Raw genomic sequence first — 23,163 nt, forward strand, 5'->3', positions numbered from 1 at the left:
AAAAGTAAGAAAGAAAATGCTTCATCAGGTGCTACCATGCCAACATACTGCAGCTTACCACACATGTTCAATACAAGTTACCACCAAATGATAAATCATGTTTTGACAGACCGTCTCATGTGAAAAACATGCAGGTGCTCCACCTACATCTAACCCAAGGATCCATGAACCAAACAAGGAAGCAAGTTCTAGCATTGGGGGGAAGAAAAGTTTTTTATGTGTCGGTCAGCGAGCAGGCAAGTCTAGAAACATGAGCGTTGAACGATGATCAAGGAGGGGTTAACACTGAGGCATACTCCACGCCTAAGGCTCCTGATACAACAATAAAGTTTGACACTTTTTGAGGAGCTATATGCACTCATGCATGAATTTGGGACAAGGATAGAGTACACAAGAACACTGAAGGACAACACAGTGAGCAGAGGACTCCTGGTGTGTGGGAAAGGCGGCAAGCCAAAGAAGAAGGAGGAGGAGGTGTAGGATGTGCAGAACCCAAAAGGCATCATGAAGAAGATAAAAAGGTCGAAGATTGTGATGACTGAGTGTCCAGCCCACCTTTATCTTACACACAAGGATGCGTGGTGGAGAGTTGAATGCTTCGACGACAACCACAACCACCCACTGATCAGAAAGCCTTCCCTGACAAAATTTCTAGCATCACATTGGAACATTCTCAAAGACGAGAAGGACTTCTTATGGATTCTGCACGAATGCAACATATAGACCGCGAGGCAAATGCAACTAGTTTCATGGTTCTATGGTGCTGCTGAGAATGTACCATACACAACGCAGGACCTTGCGAATCAACGAGCCAAATTTCGTAAGGAGTACCGTAATGCGGACGTGGGGAGCACGATTACATACTTTGAGGAGCTGAGGGCAAACGATCCAGATTTCTATTAGAGAATGAAACTTGATGACAAAGACAGGGTGGAAAACGTGTTCTGGATAGATGGCGTGTCGCGCAGAGCATACACAACAACGACATTGTGTCGTTCGACACAACGTACATGACTAATATATACAAGATGTCGTGTGCGCCCTTCATTGTCATTAACAACCATGGGCAATCAATCCAATTTGGTTGTGGTTTCATTCGAAACAAACCGACTAACAACTTTGTGTGGTTGTTTAACACATTATTGCATGCGATGGGTGGGGTTGCGCCAAAGAACATAATCATAGATCAGGACTTTGCCATGAGGAATGCTATTGATGAGGTGTTCATCAGGATAGTACACAGAAATTGCAGATGGCACATTATGAAGAAAGCACAGGAGAAGCTTGGGAGGCTAATGGCTGATGATCAACCACTGAACAAAGCATTCAAAGATTGTGTTGACAACAGCTTGACTGGTAATGTATTTCCACACAACACACTTCACTCCTATAACCGCAAACTAGCTATTGTGTCACGACATCCAAAGTTACCATGCTGAATCATAATAAATCATCACCAATTATACCAATTTTCTCCACATTTAAAAAGAGGTTTCATGTAAAAACTGGACTGTTATGGTACCCAGAAAAAGTTACCAGCACTCATGTTCGAAAGTGATCATGACCACTTGAGCATATTTACCATGTTGTTCTAGTTCCCATTCTGCATAAACTAGAACCACTAAGTGTTGCCTGAATGAAATTATCATGTTAAGTACATCAAAATTATCATGATCTATGCACTTGAGTTACCATCTCCTTGATTTTTGAATGCAGTGGAAGAGTTATCTGAGCTAGAGTCACCAAGAGTTGTTTGTTCAAGTTATCATATCTATGTGCATTAGGAAAGTTCCCCATTCTGCATGAACTAGAACCACCTAGTGTTGCCTGAAGGAAGTTATCATGTTAAGTACATTAAAGTTATCATGATCTCACTTAAGTTACCATCTCCTTGGTTTTTTAATGCAGTGGAAGAGTTTGAGGAAAAATGGTGGATGATCGTGATGGACAACGAACATTCCATTGGCTGTGGCCTGTGGGAAAACAGGGAATGCTGGGTCCCGTTGTACTACATGCACGACTTCTTCCCGTTCTTGCAGACCACGACAAGGAGCGAGGGATTCAACGTTGTGTTGAAGAAGTACGTCAACCCAAATAACTCACTGGTTGAATTTGCAAAACAGTACACTGTGATCCAGGAGAAGGTGATGGTGAGCGTGGCAAAAGAGCAATTGGAAATAGTGTACAAAGAGGTGGAAACATACTCGTTCAACCCACTCGAGTTACAGGTGTGGGGCCTCTACACGGATAATCTTTTCTCCAAATTCCAGATGGAGATGAAGGTGAAAACTGACTACAGATGTGACACATTGCAAAATGTGTCATTCAAGGTCGGCTCAGTCAGAGGAATCATACCAAAATATGGGGAGAGGGATTACCATGTGCAAGCAAACAAGGATTAAGGGACATATTCATGCACTTGCGGCAAGTTTGAGCGAGATGGTATACTGTGCGCACACGTGATACGAGTGATGGACCAGATCGGGGTGTATGAGATACCTAAGAAGTATATTCTAAAGAGATGGATTTGGGATCAGGAAGCAGAACTAATCAAGCCTAATTTTGAACAACCAACAGTTAGTAAGAGCATGCCAGAGGGGGGCAAAAGCGTCATGCGATATACGTCAATGCTGAAGGATTTCAAGGCAACAACCAAGGACACTTGCCTCACATATGATGATGCCAGGGTGGCTAGAAAACACCTATATGCTTTCAAGTAAGAAATGGATGCGCTAACAAAATGCATGCATAAGAAGGCCAGAAGGGACATGGAAGAAGATAGAGGATCGTTCCAATCACAACAAGATCCATGTTCTAATCCAGTGGTCGCAACGAGTGAAGCCATCCATTTTGAACAGCAAACAAACATACCTAACACACAACAAGTGGACAACCCAAACACTGGACAAACAAGCATCCATGTGACAATACAAGCTAGCGTCAACGTGCCAGCCGCCACATTCAAGCAACCACATGGCGCCACATCCCATTCCTCGAAGACTGCCACGAAAGGGCGGTCAAAAAAAAGGTTCAACATCCATTTTACATTGCACAACAAAACAAAGGAAGTGCAGGGTCTACGGCAGCCTGGACCATGACAAGCGCAACTGCACGTTACCTCTACCAATATGAATGAAAGAAAAAGGAAGATCGCCACTACAAATGAATGGACACAACTTATCTCCATTTGTTTGCCGATCATTATAATAGCAAATGTAATCCAAATTATCGTACCTATATTTATGTAAGTTATCAACACTTTGGTGGGATGAGGTTTTAAGTACTTTGTGGTGGAAGTTATCATAAACATATTGTGTAAGTTGTCAGCACTTTGATACTGTGGGACATCATCAGGTATCTAGATGTTTTATCTATGTCATTTCACTACCGTGAGTTATCGGCACTATATGCAATCAAAAAAGTTATTATACCTACATTTTTGTAACCTATCAGCATTTATACATGCTAGTTATCAGCAAAATAATCTGCAAGTTACTAGACAAATTGTGATCAGATTATTTCATGTCAAAAAAATGATAAAACAACTAGTTATCAGACCATTTTTGTACAAAATATTAGCCATAAATGCTATAAGTTATCAAATGGTCCTTGATTTTCTCTGTGTGGTGAGAAAACCCAAAAAAAATAGCATTGTGACAACAAAGCAAATGTTAAACTACTTCTTTCGAGTATTTAACATCAATTTAAGACCAGCACTGGAATTACTCTCACAAACGGAAAAAAATATGTCAGTTGATACTTCATGAATTGTTGCCAAACAAATGATGGCTCCACTGTTTGCATTTGTTATGAGTGTGATTTAGCCATCTCAATGTCAATATTTTTTTGAGTGCTGGTACTTGGTCATGGGTGAAAGCAGGATTATTTTTCCCATTCCATAACTCCAGAAACATGAGAGTGAAGAAGCCACAATCAATGCTGAAACAGAGTGTCAAAGTGAGAACAGTAAGCATGATATCTAACAAAAAATTGAGCTCCAACAAAAAAGTAAAGTAAAAACAAATACACAACTAACCCGTTCTCCTGTTTAAGAACATCAATGTACACGAGTTCATAGTCTTGAATTTGCTTATGTGAGTCCTTGTATGCAATCAACCAAGCCTTCTTTATAGCGTTCATATACCTTGTTGCGTGCTCAATTAAAGATGGACTATCTTCTTCATGAAGTGAATCTAGCACCTCAAATCGTTTCGCCTTAAGATTCAGCGATAATACATACCAATGACTGTCATGTGGTGCCGCTCCCAACTTTTGTAGAGCAGGGAATAGTAGCTACAATAATGGTAACATGAACAGAAAAAGGAAGGCATGCTTAAATACAAGGCACATAAAAAAGTTATCATGGGAGAAGATAAAAACTACCAGAAGTTAGATGCTAAATTACCATGCAAAGCAATCAAGTTATCATACGATTGAAGATAAAAAATACAAGAATAGGGATGCTGGAGCCACCATGAAAACACAAAAGATAGAAATATTATTAGACCTTGGATGCTCAATTTACCATACCAGAAAAATACAAAGATACCGGACTATGTATACTGAAGTTATCATGAAATAAAGCACTGGGAAATTATGAGAATAGTAGGAAAACAGAAAATTTACCATGATTGGTAGTGCAAAATTATCATGATTATGGGTGAAAGAAAACTAATTATATATCAACGCTAAATTGGCAATAAAAATGTAGGCAATGGATATTAACATGTAAGAATGACAACAAACTGGAAAGTACCTCATATTGGTGGCTCGGAATGTAATGTTGGTCCCGTCGGAAATGATGCATTACGGATTTACATTTGAAGTCTCCAACAAGAAGATATATGGACAGCGACCAAGGGAAGATAATCTTGTTTGGCATTTCCAAATGTTGAAGAACACGGACATGCAACTCAATAATACTGGTTGAAACCTGCCCCGTTTTCTCACACAATCAGCAAGCTCGCCGAGTGTGACCCACCTTCCATCGATGTCGACTACCCTAAAACTATGATACTAGGGGGAAAGCAACTCAACAAATGGAATGGCAATTTTTTTTGCAATAAAGGTATGAAAAACTAAGAAAGCTCGTTTGTTACCCCTTAATCTTGGAGTTCGAATCAGTTGTGTGCTTGATAACTTCATCATAAACAGCCTCATCCTCTTTGATGGGGATGAGTGCCGAATATGGCAGCAACTAGTATTGTGATGGGCGGGTAACAATAACTTTCCGAATTAAAGATCTAGGCATGGCACTGCGCTGCATATACTCTTTGGGTTGGGGTAAGTGTGGTGTAGAAAATGTGGGGCTTTGACAATGCTCTGCGAAACATTCTGAAGGGTTTAGAAAAAGGATTGGTGATGATAAACAGAGGTTAAACAATCTGAAGGGTTCAACGAAGTGGGAAATCAGAAGTTATCAATCAGTTTGTAAGTAACTTATCAACAATGGGGGCAAAAGTTACCAGGTGACATTTATATAGTGCATCACAACTTTGGCATTGTCAAAGTAACAAAAAATGATTACCTCCTTGGGCAACAGCTTTTCCTTTGGCTGCTGGGTTATCATGTTCAAATTCTTCCCACCACATAAGTACTTCGTCATCATCAAGTTCTACATCATACACCCGAACACAACGATATTTCATTATTATATAAAAAAAACGAAAATCAAAAGGTAAGATGGGACATGAGAAAAGGGATATACACAATAAACAAACAAATTAAAAAATATATAGTAATAACATTGGTGAACTTCACGGGGAAGTACCATCAAATAATAACAGAAGGGGTGTTGTCACTACCGTATTGGGTAAACTAAATATTAGGATATAGTGAAAGTTATCAAGCTAGAACAATGAAAGTTACCAGCACAATAATAATGACTTATCACCACAATAGAAAAGGGGTGTTGCCAAGGCCGTATTGGGTAAGATAATGTTGGGATAGAGTGGTAGTTATTAGGCCAAACAATGAATGTTGGGATAAAGGGGTGTTGTGAAGACTGTATTGGGTAAGATAATATTTGGTTAGAGTCAAAGTTATCAGGCCAAACAATGACACTTACCAGAACATCACTGGTTCAGGCCAAAAAAATAACAAAAAAATGGTATTGATCAGGGGCACAAAAAATGCAGAAGTTGTCATGCAACATACTGGTTAGTTACCATGGACATAGAACATATTGTGGCATGAGAGGATAGTGGCACAGGTTATCAGGGAATAAGAAGAGATCTTATCAGTATATAGCAACTCAAGTTACCAGGGACCACAATATGTAACTTACCAACATAACTATGTGAAGTTACCATCAGACTATTCTATAGTTACTATCAGAACAGTGCATGATTACCTGGAGCTGTTTTTTCTGCATGAACACCAGTTGCTGCAACAGCCGCTCCCACATCAGGGGGCACAGACACTTGGGCAGCTTCAGTGACGACTTCATTAACATTTTGGGTTGTGTCATATGAGAGGACAAAAAACATATTTTATCACATTGAAAAAAGAATCGCATAAAAAATCCACAAACCAGGTATGTATGTTTAACATCAGAGTAGTGATCCTCCATGCATACCAATGTCTGCAGCAGGAATTTCCTCAGCATGCAATTCATCATTAACAGCTGCAGAGGCGAGCTCTTCAACAACAGAAGTGATGGTGGCCACTCCAGCAAGTTGTTTTACAGATTCAACAACATCAGATGCAACTTCGCAAGTAGCCGCTGCTTCGACGAAGGCTGGCGAAGAGGCCATCACATCAGATTGTGAAACGGCAACAGGAGACGTCACCGTCAAGATCCACAACTTCTACCGGCTGTGAAGATGTTGCTCTTAGTCGAGGAGAAGATCTAGTCTTGAGAAACCGCACCTTTGTAGCAGCCTTCTTTTGATTTGACTGGCTGCAAAAAATAAAAGCCAAAGAATGGGGGGAGGATGATAAGAAGTGAGATGTAGTGTTAAAATGAACAGACAAAGTTATCATGCGTTGATTGTGTCACAAGGACATATGCTATCTTTACTAAGTTAAACTTATGACATAAAAGTAAGTTAAAGCATGCTAATAACAAAAAGTTACCAGCATATATTAACAAAAATGACCACGACGAATAATTAACCAGGTAAGAATAGATTATACGGATGTATATAGCATATAAAAAGGCTAGCTAATTATAGAAGTAGCATTATAAAATCTAAAATAAAAGAAGCTTGGAAATTCATCTATTATGCAACAAAAAATGAATAAAAATACAAAAAATATAGACCACAACAAAAAGGGGATTACCTGATCTCGGGATAGTAGATGACGCCTCAAGTGAACAGACTTGTTTGTCGGGTGCACTGAATATAAATACAAGTAGTAAACAAAAATAATTAGAGTAGTATTTTATTAACAAATAATGTAGATGTATAGAAATGAGGAGATAGTTGCAAGTTATCAGGGTAATACTACTGAAATTACCAGACAAACAGTTCAAAACTATCATGCAATATGAAGTTACCAGCATATTTTTAACAAAGGTAATCACGACGAATAATCAACCAGGTAAACATATATTATACAGATGTATATACTATATAAAAAGGTTAGCTAATTATAAGAAGTAGCATTATGAAACCTGAAGAAAACAAACTTGGAATTCATCTATTATGCAACACAAAATGAATAAAAAAATACAAAAGGAAAGACTAGAAATAAAAAACAGATTACCTTGATCGTGGGATACTAGATGACGCCTCAAGTGTACCAATTTGTTTGCTGGGTGACCTGAATAAAAATAAAGTAGTGAACAAAATGGTTGGACCAGTAGTTTAGAAACAAAAAGCGAAGATGTATATAAGAACATAATAGTTGCAAGTTATCAGAGAAATGCTACTGAAATTATCACATACCAACAGTTGAAACTACCATGCAGTGTCAAAAATACAGTAACAAAATAAAGAAATTGACAAAAGAAGAGAAACTGAAGAAATATAAGTAGTAGAAAAATACAAAGGATAGTTCACCTGCGTGGAACCTGCTTAATCTGAGTTGAGGGTGGAATGACCTCACCAGCGCCCTTGTCAGCCACACGGATCCCAAGCTCTTGGATGACCAATTTCATGACAGAAAGATGAATATCCCTATCTGATAGTTGGGCAGGCTTGGGTGGCGCGTCCACATTTGCTACCCCGCTGCCAGAAGCCACGTTCACTGCCCCGCTACAGGAAGAAGAACCAGTATGGCCTTTTTCACCATGGTAAAAAACTTGAAAGTCTGTATCATCATCATCATCATCAGAGTCGTCATCGTCGTTATCCTGCGTCTCATTGTCAGTATCCGATTCATCAATAATATTCTTTCCAAGGTTGTCTATTTGACAGGTACGGCGTGCAGGAGGGGGCTTTGCCATATTGTGAGTACCAAAAGAAATTCCCCTAAGATCCGTGTCTAGTCGATGAGACACATGTGAACTGCCTTCATCATCAAGGGAGATGAACCCTTGCACAAGATCGCCAAGCAGGCCAACCAAGGCAGACGAAAACCGACCGACAAGCTCAGAAGCCTTTGCAAGTTTCTGCTCATTAGTAAGAAACAAAGAACACAAGGAACACTTTTAGTTACTAGACATGATTTTCAGATGCGAAAAAGGATCATGAAGTACACAAAACACACAAACCAAGATCATAAATAAAGAATAATCAGGATATGCATACAGAAGTTGTCATGTGAGTGCAACAGAAGATACCATCCAAGTGCAACACAAGTTATCGACAGTAATAAATTCAGATAGGTAAAACATGGGTTGTCAGGGAGAACAACCACAAAGTACCATGTGAATGCAACAAAAGTTACCATCATAAACACAACATATGTTAACAGTGTGTAAAACTTTCAGATGTGTAATACAAAATAGTTATGAGGGTGTACAGTCATAAGTTACCATGTAAATGCAAGAAAAGAACAAAAGGAGCTACAATTACTAGAATACCTCCAAACAAAATAAAAAAACCCAGCATACCTCATCACTGCAGTTTGGTGGGACATGCACACGCATGAATTTCCCAAGACCTTGTAAACCGCCAAACAAGCAAAAATCGGCGCCAAACTGGGGTTTCAACTGGCGAATTATTGAGAACGGAAATGAGTAAGGAAAAGTATGAAAACAAATGCATTTGCAGTAAGTACATGAACTGATCAGAAAAAACAAGTTACCGGTAGTTTCCCATAAGAAATTTCGTCCGCTTGGACATCCCTACTAAGCACTTCAGATATCTTCTCTTTCGTCCAAACATTAATAGCAAAAGCACCATCGGGCAATGCGATACCAAGACCAGTAAGATCAATCGCGTCAATGTACAAAAGCTGGTAAAAAGGTGAATGTCGTCAGAATACACAATCAAAACAAAAGCAAAAAAGAAAAAAAGCAGCAAAACTTACATTGTAGAAAAGAAGGCATCCCTTTGTAGGCTTTCCCTTTGACAGTGCCTTGTGGAGCTCATCAGCAATGAACTTGGACTAGTTTAGATCTTTAACTCTATTAATGTTTTGCTGAAAAAACAAGGAAGAAAATAAACAAAAAATTAACATGCTAGAAAGCATTGCAGTTTCCATATAAGCATGATGCAAGTTATCAGCCACAAGACGTAAAGTTATCACCATACAAAATGAGCAAGTATGGAAATACTTACCAACACACCATACCACCTAGGACTAATCTTGTTGGATGTAGTAGGCGCAATGACAATATTGCCGGCAAGCATAAGCCACATTGGCTTGAACTTCTCATCAATATTGACAGAACTTGTTATAAGATCAAGGACATCTGTCATCTTCGGCGTATGTCCAAGCTCACCAAACATCTCAATACCTAACTCAATATCAGCTTCTGTAGGTAGATTGTAAGGGACATCCTCCCTACCACGGGGCACACCCATCACACGATGAACCGACTCTTCATTAACAGGGATCCTGCCACGCCCTGGAACAACCACTTCACGAGATTTTGGCTCGTATAACCTGGCAAGCCATTCACTAAGGAAACTGAATGGGTGGCCGCACTTGATCTCCCGAAGGCTTTTGAAGTCCATTTCGTCGATAGCATTTTTCCTACCATCAGACAAACCTTTACAGGCAGTCAAAAGTGAGTTAGGGGAAGCCCTGTTACGAGGTGGAGGGCGCTTCGGCTTCTTTGAAGGAACTCCCTCATGGCCATCACCATATCCGTTGCGCTTCCTTGGCATCGTGCCCCTGCCAAGTACAAAGAAACAAAACAATTAAGGACTGACAATCAAAGAGTTGAGAAAGGTGAATTGAAAGACACAACAACCAACAACTCAACAAAACCACTGGTAATTTGTATGCATGAGACTGGTAATCAGAACTTATCAGCCGTGATAACTTTCTTAGTTGACAATCTAATTTCCGAGCATTCAGATTTTGTGATCAGATCCGAACGATCTTGTTGTCGTCCGATCGCGATCTCATGGCGCAGAATCGTTCTTGTTTTAATGAGATCCTTTTTATGAAAACAATTAACACCTTTAATGATATTAATGACTTTTTGATCCCATGCCTAATTTTCTGCGGTCATGATTAATGACTTTCCAATCATGCGCCGTGGAATTGATGACACTTTAATGAGATCCGATTTTATAGGGGATTTTTTGTGGTGCGCAGCCTCTTATAATTATGCAAAATTTGTTGTTGTAGCAGGGAATCGAACCCACGACCTCATATGTTAATCCCACGATAACAACCAACTAGGCTAATTTGCTGGTTTGTCACAAGGTACACACTACTTATACCTTCTTATTACGAGTTTTAAAAAGAATTGAACCAACATTATCATCGGTTCCAGTTACTTGAATTTGTGCATCCAAGTTCCATCATTTTCTTGCACATTCCATACCGCTTCACATAGATCAAAAAGTTTTTTAAAACATCTCCCAGTAACTTTCATGTAAATAGCATGGTAATTTATACACCGTAGACCTGATTACTTGCGTACAGACACAACTGTAACTTTGACTTGAAGAAATAGTTGTTGACACATACTCCGATAACTTCTGTAAAAATAACATGATAATATATGCACCGAATAACTGATAACTTAGGTACAAACATTGCAATAACTTTGAACCGAGGGAAAAAAATTATTGAAAACTTACCCCGGCCACTCCTGTGTAAATAATGATAATATACACACTACGGGCATGATAACTTACGTACAAACATCATGGTAACTCTGAACCGAAGAAAATAGTTGTTGAAACCATACCCCTGCTAACTTATGTGGAAATAGTATGATAACACATACACCGTAGACCTGATAACTCAGGTACAAACATCGTGGTAACTTTTACCGGGGAAGTTTTTTATTGAAAGCATACTCACAGTAAATTCTATGTAAATAGCATGATAATATACAAATCGCAGACCTGACTTAGACACAAACTCCATGATAACTTTTGACCGGGGCAATTTTTTTCAAATGTACCCACGGTAAAATTCTTTATAAATAGATGGTAACATACACACAATAGAGCTGATAACTCACGCACAAACACCATGATAACTTTGACCATCGGGGGTTGTTTAAAAACATTCCCCTGATAACTTCCGTGTAAGTAGCATAATACTATACGCACCATATATTTGATAAGTCACGCACAAAACACCACCGTAACTTTGATGGAGGTTGGGTCAGGGGCTGAAGTTGTTCGAAAACATATCCCCTCCCGACAACTTTCATGTAAGTAGCACAGTAATATACAAATTGTAGACTTGATCACTCAGGTATACAAACGCCGTGATAACTTTGACCCGGGGGGGGGGGGGTTGTTTGAAAAGATACTCTCGATAACTAATGTGTAAATAGTGTGGTAATATACGGACCGCAAGCGTGGTAAGTCACGCACAAACACCGCGATAACTTTATCCTGGAGAAAATGTTGTTCAATATGTACCACGGTAACTCATGTGTAAATAGCATGATAATATATACATATCAGAGATGATAACTTACTTAGCCCTGGCCTGGTAACTATTTCAACAAAAAAAATCATCAGAACATATCAACATGAAATCTAATTTCTTAGGTCTCATTATAATTTTTTATGTGAAAACAATTTTTCAATCGGGCCAACGGTTTGAGCTATAAAACATTTCGATGTTTCAAAAGAGGGGAGAATATAGGATGACATCAGATATTTCCCCTCTAATGTATGCACACACACATGTGCATGTAAGAGAAGGTTGGAGGGACTTTTTTTATGCCTGGTAATTTATTTATAAACAACATGATAACTTATGCTCAACTGTCATGATAACTTGTGTAGCACTGGCGTGGTAACTTTTTACCCCTAAAAAATTTGTCAGAACATACCAATATAGGACCTAGTTTTGAAGGCCTCGCCGCGACGAGTTTTTTATGTGAAAACATTTTTTTGATGGAGTAACGATTTGAGCTACAAACTTTTTGAAGTTCAAAACTGAGAGAGTATATGATGACATTATCTTTTTTGTCTTTTTCGCATGCAATTAATTTGCTCTAATAAAAGGTGAGGAATGAGGGAACGGTGGAGGAAAGTACGTACTTGAAGTTGCTAATATGAGAAAAAGGTGAGAAGTACACATGCATGGTTATTAGCATCGTTCAGTTCTGTCTACTAAAATCAGAACGTTCGTTATATATGAATGTTACTTTAACCACTGGTAATTTGAAAACAAGAGAGGAATTGCATGGTAACAACTAACAAATCTAGTGGTAATATGAAGCAATAAGCTATGGCAAGAATCAAGCATTATGCTAGATATGAAACGACTGAACTAGAGTGAGATTTCAAGGTAACCACTAACAAATACAGTGGTATTGACAAGCAAAAAGGACCTAGTAAAAAACATTAAGCATTATGCTGGATCTGAAGCATGTGACCTAGCATGCAATTTCATGGTAACAAATAACAAATTTAGTGGTAATTTCAATCAACAAGTCCCGGTAGATATGCATTACCCATAGATTATTGTCGCAATACGAATTTACACTTGGACCTTGCGCAACACATCATCACACATCTGCATCTGAAACACATAAGGGAGGGATTGGGTATAGAGTTCATTTCCACATTAAAAAATTCACCAAAACAAGATGGAATCCCGGGGAAATCAGACACATACCACCACCCGCAACCAAATCGATCTTGAACCACAAGGTTTCGTACAAATCTACGCCTAAACTACAACACCACAACCGCGTTTGACCTAATTGGAATGAACCCACAAACACATCCAACTCCCTTCTGCACACCAATCTCAAGCAAACTAACACCCGAACAAAACGACTCGCTGCACCATCAAAAAAGCATCTACACCCTCCAAAAATCGCCCGCGGAACCCCGGGTTCACCCCACGACGCAAACACAAGGCGGGGGAGGGGGAGGGGGGGGGATAGGAAATCTCACCGGAACAAATCGGTCGCCGACCGCCGTAGAAGCAACCAGCGCCCCCCCCCCCCCCCCCCCCCCGGTCTCGATTCGCCGTGGAAGAAGGGGATCCGCGATTCCGCCTCGGTTCACTGGGAGGAAGCGGAAGAGGGGAAGTAATCGCGGAGTGGGGAGGAGTGGGGCCAATTGCCGTTACAAGTGAGCGAGCAGTTCGGGGGAAGAAGAGGAGAGGGGATCGTGCGCGAGGAGGCCGGCCATTGGAGAAAGAAACGGCGCGGGGCCACTTACCATAGAGAGAACGGGAAACGGGTATCATCTGGCTCGTGATTAGATCGAGCGGTTATCGCACGGGAGGCTGTGAAACGTCGGATTCAGATCGGACGGGATTGAATGCGTTCGGATCTGAAAACAAAATCAGAACATTTGGAAAATACAAGTTTCGTTTAATCAAAGGGGCCCCGAGAGATGTCGCAGCAACAGGACACGCGAACCTTCGCCTCTGTTTCACCGGGAAAATAGGGGCCCCGTTGTGAAAAAAACAATAATCCTCGTGGTCGCGGGAGCCATCGGCAGTCCCCGGCAATGGCACCGGAACCCCCACTGCCTGCCCTGTTCCTAAGAATGGCGACCCCGACCACCCGTCCGGGGCACCACTCGCCACCACCGGGAGCCGCTGCTGCCTAACGGCCCCTACTCCTTCCGCTCCTCCGCTCGCCGGCCGGCGGTGCCGGATGGATCCATCCTTACGGGAGCCGGCGGGCGGCCGTGGTGGTTGTCGGTGGCGGCGTCGCCGGCGCGCTCATCGCCAGCTCCCTCCAGAGCTATGCCGACGTCGTCATAATCGACCCGTAAGTGCTCTCTACACATATCTTCTTTACACCTGTTACTGGATTTGCCGGTGCCACAATTTATCCCCAAAACTATGGCTAAACGATGAGTTACATCGTGAGATTGTTGATAAGCTGGTGCCGAAACTGTGGCGTGCTTGATGTAACTGTGCGCATTGCTGATTACTTTTTCGCGCATCATCCAGATAAATCCATTGATTAACCCCATGATTCAGATGCCACGCTAAGTCGCTAACATTAGTTACGCCCAAATATAGTCCCTGCTAGATCGTTGAGAATACGAGATATTGATTTGCTAAACAAGAATTGGTTGTCATTTGCTGGATTGATCTTTCACTTGTTAAATAAGAATCGATTTGCTGGACTATTAAAAAAAAAGAATTGGTTTGCAAATCAGAACCCTCACCAGTTTTTTTTTTTCACTAATAAATATCCAAAATCTCACTGGTTAACATTTCTATGGTGTCGGGAGGATGTGACCTGTATATCTGCATATGCTATCATTTTTACTTTTTTGGGGTGAAGTCTTGATCGACTCGATGCAGATATTCAGTTATTCCACTACTTCCACGTTGAAACAGAACCTAATGAATCGGAATATCCGTCACTGTTTCCAAGGCTGTGTTACTTTGTACATTGGGTGCTCACAATATATAGAAAAATAGTTATTTTGAATCCAAAACAAAATGAATGAGTCAAAAAAGAGGTGTGATGCTTTAAAACAGAGGTGTGAATAGACTTTGGTTACCTGTTATGTATGGAACATTTTTCAGTTACCACATTAGGCACCACCTTGGGGTCCTTGGTTGATATACTCCTTATAAAGAAGATGTTTGTGAACCTTAAAGGCAGACACATTAGTAGTTAGTAGGGGAAAATTTGTAACAAAAATAGTCCCTTTAAAATACATCTACATCCAGATTTTGTTTCAACAGCCCGATTTTTTAATCCAACATCCTGCTTGAGATGTCCGTACAAAATTAACGCCGACGGATTTGTCTACCATCACCCTTCGGTGCATGTGACTTGATTGGGTAAAAAAATAGCAGTGAACCTTAACTACTTATAATTGTAGTGCTTATGTTATGTAGTCTCCAAAAAATGGTCTATGTTCGTCGTTACTCGTCAGCTTTGCATCATGCGTGCTTTAAACTCACTAGTCGTAATTTCCAATGAAGGAATGCTGGCAAGCCCCTAATCTTACTTAACATATTTGGAGAATGCTTTTTCTCGAGAACAATATTTGGAGAATGCTAGCATAAGTGCATAACCCCAGGGAAAATATCTGGTACTCCCATCCATGGGGTACTCCCGGTGCTCCAAGTTCAAAAACAAATCTTAAATGTTTTCAAAATTTTCGAAAAAAATGGGAATGTTCGCAAGGAATGTGACTACATCCCCTAGAAAATTCAGGTCCAAACTCGAAATGTACATTGAGAAACAAAAATGTGAAATCCAGATGTGAATAGTGTCAATGTTGATTTTGTCTTTTTCTTACACTATTCATGCCAGATTTCACATTTTTGTTTCTTGATGTACATTTCGAGTTTGGACCTGAAATTTTTAGGGGTTGTAGTTACATTCCTTGCGAACATTCACCTTTTTTCGGAAATTTTTGAAATATTTCTGAATGTTTTTTTAAACTTGAAGCACCGGGAGTACCCCAAGGATGGGAGTACCTGATACCTTCCCCATAACCCCAAGTTGTACTCTCTTCATCTTAACCAAAATATAATTGAACACCTTTCTTTTTCTTGATTTTAGGAAAGAGTACCTTGAAATTCCATGGACTAACATGAGATCAAAGGTGGAGCCATCTGTTGTTGAGAAATCATTAATTAACCACAGTGATTACTTGAGTGGTGAAGTCATTTCAGCCTCTGCTACTGATGTAAGTGGAGAGGCTGTGATCACAGCAGAGGGTCGTTTGGTGGAGTACACATACCTTGTCATAGCCACAGGTCACACAAATTAGTGTCCACGAACAAGGAGAGACAGGCTGGAACAGTTTCAAGAAGGCAAGCCACCATGCTCATCCAATTGTTGCTTTCTTTTCGTAAGTGTTTTTATTTGTATCGGCTTGTCTATCATTTTGATGCACTGATAGTTACTTAGACAAACCATATAAAACTATATCTACACCTTATTCGTTGGAAAAGTGAAACCCATATCGTTTGATATTTTATATGTAGCGACAAAAATGTTTTTACAAAACAACTATGACTTCCTTATTTCTACAAAACAATTATGACTTCCTTATTTTCCAATGGACGTGTCTACTCTAGCACATATCAAACAAATGTCATAACTCAGTGCTTAGACACAAGCCTACAATCAATCTAGGCTATTGTATACCCTTTCAAAATGTAAAAATTTACTATTGCATACGACACAGTGAATGTTTCCTGGGTATGACTTGTTCTTGTGATGGGTATTGTTAGCTCTTGAGTATCTGATCTCGTCTACATTTCCAGATGACGTGAAGATAAAATATTCCGATTCGATTCTTATTGTTGGGTGAGCCATCAGGCGTTGAGCTTGCTGCTGAAAGAGCTGTGAATTATCCAGACAACAAGGTGACACTGGTTCATGACAGACCAAGATTGTTGGAATCTGTTGATCAAAAAGCTGGTGGTAAGGCACTGCTTTGGCTGAGATCGAAGAATGTTGAAGTTTATTTGGAGCAGTTGATCGATCTAGAGTTCATGTCAGAGGGAGATAGGCTCTACAGGACGTCGTCGGGGATAGAGATAACAGCTGATTGCTACTTCTCGTGCCTCGACAGACCACTGAGTTCTTCATGGATTAGAGGTTCTGAGCTGGAAGATTGCTTGGACAATGATGGAAGATTGATGGTTGATGCAAATCTAAGAGTGAAAGGCCAGGTTAATATTTTTGCTGCTGGTGATATCATTGACATTCCGGTATGTTCATACTGTACTTCCATTTCTGCTGTTGAAGTTCCAGTTGATGCGTTCATATCATTTACCAATTTCCATTATCTAACAGAAGGTTGGTTTATACAGTACCTTTTGGTCGATATACTACTGCACATGTGGTTTTAGAAAGTTCTGACCTGTCAAGCGAACATGCTTTGTCATAGGAGCTCGAGCAAGGATATTTCGTGCGGAGACATGCCATGATAGTCTCCAAAAACATAAAGCTTTTGATGCATGGGGCTAAAGAAAGCAAGCTATTGAAATATAAACATTCGACAGCAATGCCGATGGTCTCACTCGGTAGAAGGATGCCGTGGCGCAGCTATCCTTCGCCACGGTCCAGGGCACCTTCCTGCGATGTGGAAATCCCGGGACTTGTTCGTGCACAGAACAAGGACTCTGCTGGGGCTTCCACGGTGAAAGGTAAACTTTATCCTCGCCCTTACTATGTTTTCAACATATTTGGTGAACTCAGCCACCTGTGACGGCGAGTGACGATGATCTGGTGGATTTTGGTGCAGTGTGACAGACAAATTTGGCTGGAAGGGACCGGTTATGTGCCGCTAATTTTGACCTTTTGGTTGTACCCACTACACACCCCCCTTGTTGAAATTTCCTGTCAAAGGAGTAGCACGGTTTATGGGGTTGTAAATTTGTAACGGCGACCACTTATTATGGAAATCACATGTAGCATGCTTCACTTCACTGAAAGATAGTCGATGATATTTGAAATTTTCAGTCCTGATCTTGGTTCTTTTTGGTGTGCTCCGACAAGTGCCGGAGAAAATCTCGCACACACTGATCATTCACCTCGTCGTCCCCAAACACTTTGGCCAGCTCCTTCACCTTGGCCCCGAAACCCTCGCCTTCGTCTTCCACCATGACCCTCCTCAGAGCCGCCGCGATGTCGGCGGCGGCAAACGACCCGTCCTGCTCGTCCCGCGCCACCTCCACGCCGACCTTCTTGTCCACCAGGTTCCTGGCGTTGAGGCCCTGCTCGAACACCAGCGGCAGCAGCACCAGCCTCACGCCGTGCGCCAGGCCCTCGGCGATCGAGTTCCAGCCGGCGTGCGTCAGGAACCCCCCCACTGATGCATGGGCCAGCAACCTCACCTGCGGCACCCAGCCTCGGCACAGGACTCCCCGGCCGGCGACGGCGAGCCGCTCCTCGAAGCCCTCGGGCAGGCCGCCCGAGGTGGAGTCCGTCGGCGCCCTGAACGCCCAGAGGAAAGGCAGCCCGGCCGCCTCCAAGCCGAGCGCGATCCGTTGCAGCTGCGCGCTCGTCAGCTTCACCTCGCTGCCGAAGGCCGCGTACACGACGGAGCTCGGAGCCTGTCCGTCCAGCCAGCGCAGCGTCGCCTCGTGGCCGGCCACGTCTTGCTGCGGCGCCGGAGGGAACAGGCCGACCGGGATCACCGGCTTCTCGTAGAGCTCGCCGAGCAGCCGCAGCCACTCCGGCTCGAACTCCGAGCTGCTCCTGATGCCCACGAGCCGGCACCCTTCGATGGTCTTGGCGAACCGGTAGCCCTCCGACACGCCGGAGTCGTCCGGGACCAAGCCCGGCTCGAACAGCTCGCGCGCCTCGTAGCCGCGGTACGCCACGGTGGTCGGGAACGGGACGTACTCGGGGACGACTGTCAAGTGCGCCGGCTCCGTCTTGGCGTGCCTCCCGAGGCCAAGGAGCGTCTCAGGGGTCCCGAAGAAGCTGAGCGCCGCGGCGCCGAACAGGCTGATGAACGCGCACGGCACGCCATGCCTCGCCACGGCCGCCGGCGCCCAGTACGACGCGTAGTCGACGAGGATCCAGTCCGGCCTCGATCCCGCCGCCTCCTCCTCCTGGAGCAGCCGCGAGAGCTCGCGCTCGAAGGCAGCGTCGTAGGCGCGGCGCAGGTACGGGCGGAGGTCGTCGGAGGGGAGGTCGATGGTCGCCTCGGCGTGCTCCGGCAGGCGGTCGACACGCGGCAGCGGGACGTCCACGACGCGGATGAGGCCGGCGAGGCCCGGCGGGATGTCGATGAGCCGGCGGGTGTTCCTCGGCGTGGAGAGGAGGGTGACCCGGTGGCCCTGCCGGGCCACCCGCTTGGCGAACTCCGTGAACGGGAGCACGTGGCCGAAGGCCAGCCATGGCAGCATCACGACGTGCATCTTGCCGCCGGCCGTGGCCTCCATCCCAGGAAATTAAGCTTTGGCAACGGAGGGCAGGATTTCCCAGCTGCTAGATGCTCGCTGTTGATCCTTTCCGTGGAGTTCACAGATTTTGCGGATTCTCGCGTTTGAACTTGGATCTCGCTCCGTTTTCTGAACGTGGTCGGAGGGCCAAATATGGCGGGCAATGAAGATATAAAAATGGGACCAGATCAACAAGTCAGTTTTGGCTGCGTCACGGATGATCGTTTGTCAGTGTGCCGCCATTCGCGGTACATGTGAACATGATAGATTATAATACTACTTGTAGGTAAATCTGCGTAACATGACAGCGAGATGGAGCGTGCAGGTGCAGGCTGTACCGGGCTCCTGTTACATCGACGGCTACGTACAGTGGCCTTCCGTTATCCTTAGAGTGAGTGGGCTCCATTATTTAGCAGGAACGACGCCTGGACCCCGCGATTAAGGAAGTCAGAAGTCAGAGTTTCCCCGTTAAGATGAGTATGCAGATCAAAATCGAAAGAAGGTTAGGCCATCTCCAGCCCTATCCCCTAAAACGATCCGTTCGCGGACATGACATTGATACGGGAGCCGGCCATCCAACCCTATCGATCAAACGTTTGGACATATTTCAAATGAAATTTGAATAAACCAGATAAATTTTCATGCAAATTGGATGATTTTTTACAATTGCAGATTGTTTGACGGTTCACGATGGAGATGCCGTTAGGGCGCACGGGTGTGCAACACAGTGTTAGAGCATCTCGGATGCACACGTGTTTAGTAGGTCAGATGCAGCCATTACAAATCCTATGGATGCAAATTCGGTCTAGTCCAGGCTACATCGAATTTATGGTCTGCATGAAGCTCAAAGCAGTTTTGGGTCCGGCTGAGGAGGAATGATTGAATCTGCCTTTTCGTCTGCACACCTTGGGAAGCATGTGAGGTGGAATGTATTGACCATTACTCCCCACTCCACTCCCCTAATCGCCCAAACCCCATTCACACGCCTCTCTCACCACCCTTTGTTGCCATTGATGGGCGTTGACACTCTACCACCACGCTGCCCGATTCCTTATCCCGTCGGTGGTAGTGCTCACGACCGGTGGCTCGCGGCCGTTACGACGGGAGGCTACAACCCCGGGCAGTTGTAGAGGATGCTCAAGGATCCTCCCCCCATCTACATGAAGTTTCGGTCAGCCTGTATCGACCGACCATCAGAGGACAATACCTCCACTACGGCACCTCTGACGGCGGGTACTTCAGTTGCAGTGCTGGGAAGGGGGGCTTCGATTGCGGTTGTCAGCCAACCGCCGTGCGACTTTGAGGATTTTGACGTTCCCGCCGCGGGGGTTTCCTTTTCCTGCTCCAGCGCCATCCGCTCCACCTCGGGACTCCAGCGACAGTAGCTCCACTCAGAGTATCGGAGAGGTATCTCTGGGCCCTCTCAGTAATACACATCATAAGAAGCCTTGCAAGCAATGTGACTAATGAGTTAGTTACGAGATGATGTATTACGGAACGAGTAAAGAGACTTGCTGATAACGAGATTGAACTAGGTATGAAGATACCGACTATCGAATCTCGGACAAGTAACATACCGATAACAAAGGGAATAATGTATGTTGTCATTACGGTACAACCGATAAAGATCTTCGTAGAATATGTGGGAACCAATATGAGCATCCAGGTTCCGCTATTGGTTATTAACCGGAGAGGTGTCTCGGTCATGTCTACATAGTTCTCGAACCCGTAGGGTCCGCACGCTTAACGTTCGATGACGATTTTGTATTATATGAGTTATGTGATTTGGTGGCTGAATGTTCCGGATGAGATCACGGACATGACGAGGAGTCTCAAAATGGTCGAGAGGTAAAGATTCATATATAGGACGATAGTATTCGCACACCGGAAGTGTTCTGGGGGTACCGGGTACGTATCGGGTCACCGGAAGGGGTTCCGGGCACCCCCACCCCGACAAAGATATGGGCCTTATTGGGCCAAGGGCGGGACAGACTAGCCCCTAGTGGGCTGGTGCGCCCCCATATAGACCGAATAGGAGGAAAAGGATGGAGAGGAAGGGAGAAAGGAAAGGGAAGGATTCGGCCTCCCCTTCCCTTCTCTCCCCCTCTCTTTCCTTCCCCCTCCGACACTTATGGAAGGGGGGAGGCCGACTTGTGGGAGGCGCCCAAGTAGGATTACTCCTACTTGGGGCGCCCCTTGTTGCTCCCCTCCCTATCCCACCTATATATATGTGGGGGGGACACCGCTAGAACACACAACAAACATTGTTAGTCGTGTGCAGCGCCCCCTGCATAGTTTACGCCTCCGGTCATATTCACGTAGTACTTAGGCGAAGCCCTGCGCGGATCACTTCACCATCGCTGTCATCATGCCGTCGTGCTGACGGAACTCTCCCTCGACACTTTGCTGAATCAAGAGTTCGAGGGAAGTCATCGAGCTGAACGTGTGCAGAACCCGGAGGTGTCGTACGTTCGGTGCTTGATCGGTCAGATCGAGAAGAAGTTAGACTACATCAACCGCGTTATCAAACGCTTCCGCTTTCGGTCTACGAGGGTACGTGGACACAGTCTCCCCCTCTCGTTGCTATGCATCTCCTAGATAGATCTTGCGTGAGCATAGGAATTTTTTTGAAATTGCATGCTACGTTTCCCAACAGTGGCATCCAAGCCAGGTCTATGCGTAGATGATATGCACGAGTAGAACACAAAGAGTTGTGGGCGGTGATAGTCAAACTGCTTACCACCAATGTCTTATTTTGATTCGGCGGTATTGTCGGATGAAGCGGCCCGGACCAACCTTACATGACCACGTTCATGAGACCGGTTCCACCGATAGACATGCAACTACTTTTGCATAAAGGTGGCTGGCGGGTGTCTGTTTCTCCACTTTAGTTGAATCGAATTTGACTATGGCCGGTCCTTGTTGAAGGTTAAAACAACAAACTTGACAAAACACCGTTGTGGTTTTGATGCGTAGGTAAGAACGATTCTTACTAGAAGCCCGTAGCAGCCACGTAAAATTTGCAACAACAAAGTAGAGGACGTCTAACTTGTTTTTGCATGGCATGTTGTGATGTGATATGGTCAAGACATGATGTGATATACGTTATTGTATGAGATGATCATGTTTTGTAAAAGTTATCGGCAACTGGCAGGAGCCTTATGGTTGTCGCTTTATTGTATGAAATGCAAACGCCATGTAATTTCTTTACTTTATCACTATGCGTTAGCGATAGTTGTTGAAGCAATAGTTGGCGAGACGACAACGACGCTATGATGGAGATCAAGGTGTCAAGCCAGTGATGATGGAAATCATGACGGTGCTTTGGAGATGGAGATCAAAGGCTCAAGATGATGTTGGCCATATCATGTCACATATTTTGACTGCATGTGATGTTTATCTTTTATGCATCTTATTTTGCTTAGTACGACGGTAGCATTATAAGATGATCCCTCACTAAAATTTAAGTTATAAGTGTTCTCCCTGAGTATGCACCGTTGCGACAGTTCGTCGTGCCGAGACACCACGTGATGATCGGGTGTGATAAGCTCTACGTTCACATACAACGGGTGCAAGACAGTTTTGCACATGCGGAATTACTCGGGTTAAACTTAACGAGCCTAGCAAGTATAGACATGGCCTCGGAACACCGGAGACCGAAAGGTCGAACGTGAACCATTTAGTAGATATGATCAACATAGAGATGTTCACCATTGAAAATTACTCCATCTCACGTGATGATCATACATGGTTTAGTTGATATGGATCACGTGATCATTCAGA

General features: G+C 43.5%; 3 protein-coding genes and 1 non-coding gene across 6 annotated transcripts; 2 read left to right on the plus strand and 2 right to left on the minus strand.

Annotated features, from left to right (window-relative positions):
• Positions 1-1,151: 1,151 nt before the first annotated feature.
• Positions 1,152-2,402, plus strand: LOC141043042 (protein FAR-RED IMPAIRED RESPONSE 1-like). The gene is made up of 2 exons (XM_073511959.1): positions 1,152-1,356; positions 1,909-2,402. The coding sequence occupies exons 1-2, from the start codon at positions 1,152-1,154 to the stop codon at positions 2,400-2,402; spliced, it is 699 nt and encodes a 232-aa protein (XP_073368060.1).
• Positions 2,403-8,271: 5,869 nt separating this feature from the next.
• Positions 8,272-13,493, minus strand: LOC109743856 (uncharacterized). The gene is made up of 6 exons (XM_073510901.1): positions 13,443-13,493; positions 9,672-10,230; positions 9,421-9,531; positions 9,196-9,345; positions 9,002-9,100; positions 8,272-8,557 (listed from the first exon to the last, which is right to left on the minus strand). Exons 2-3 carry the CDS (start codon positions 10,221-10,223, stop codon positions 9,499-9,501), a joined length of 585 nt encoding a protein of 194 aa, XP_073367002.1. The 5' UTR covers positions 10,224-10,230; positions 13,443-13,493; the 3' UTR covers positions 8,272-8,557; positions 9,002-9,100; positions 9,196-9,345; positions 9,421-9,498.
• Positions 13,494-13,956: 463 nt separating this feature from the next.
• On the plus strand, positions 13,957-17,947 carry LOC109743866 (uncharacterized). Of its 3 annotated transcripts, none has more exons than XR_012205414.1 (5): positions 13,957-14,272; positions 16,037-16,328; positions 16,747-17,196; positions 17,376-17,634; positions 17,733-17,947. It is a non-coding gene; the product is annotated as an uncharacterized protein (transcript). The 3 variants fall into 3 exon arrangements; XR_012205413.1 differs by having other exon boundaries at positions 13,968-14,272; positions 16,037-16,290; XR_012205415.1 differs by lacking the exon at positions 16,037-16,328 and having other exon boundaries at positions 13,975-14,272.
• LOC109743865 (putative UDP-rhamnose:rhamnosyltransferase 1) lies at positions 17,864-19,579 on the minus strand. Its single transcript, XM_020302948.4, has one exon. The coding sequence runs from the start codon at positions 19,378-19,380 to the stop codon at positions 17,947-17,949; it is 1,434 nt and encodes a 477-aa protein (XP_020158537.1). The 5' UTR covers positions 19,381-19,579; the 3' UTR covers positions 17,864-17,946.
• Positions 19,580-23,163: the final 3,584 nt, after the last annotated feature.

The sequence above is a fragment of the Aegilops tauschii genome, chromosome 3 (genome assembly GCF_002575655.3).
Source record: "Aegilops tauschii subsp. strangulata cultivar AL8/78 chromosome 3, Aet v6.0, whole genome shotgun sequence".
In the NCBI taxonomy this organism is placed as follows: Eukaryota; Viridiplantae; Streptophyta; class Magnoliopsida; order Poales; family Poaceae; genus Aegilops; species Aegilops tauschii.

Coding starts and splice junctions, on each gene's coding strand:
- LOC141043042 (XM_073511959.1), top strand. CDS start 1,152: ATGGGTGGGGTTGCGCCAAAGAACATAATCATAGATCAGGACTTTGCC. Junction 1,357..1,908: donor TGTTGACAACAGCTTGACTG/GTAATGTATTTC, acceptor TTTTTAATGCAG/TGGAAGAGTTTGAGGAAAAA.
- LOC109743856 (XM_073510901.1), bottom strand. CDS start 10,223: ATGCCAAGGAAGCGCAACGGATATGGTGATGGCCATGAGGGAGTTCCT. Junction 9,532..9,671: donor CTAGGTGGTATGGTGTGTTG/GTAAGTATTTCC, acceptor TTGTTTTTTCAG/CAAAACATTAATAGAGTTAA.
- LOC109743865 (XM_020302948.4), bottom strand. CDS start 19,380: ATGGAGGCCACGGCCGGCGGCAAGATGCACGTCGTGATGCTGCCATGG.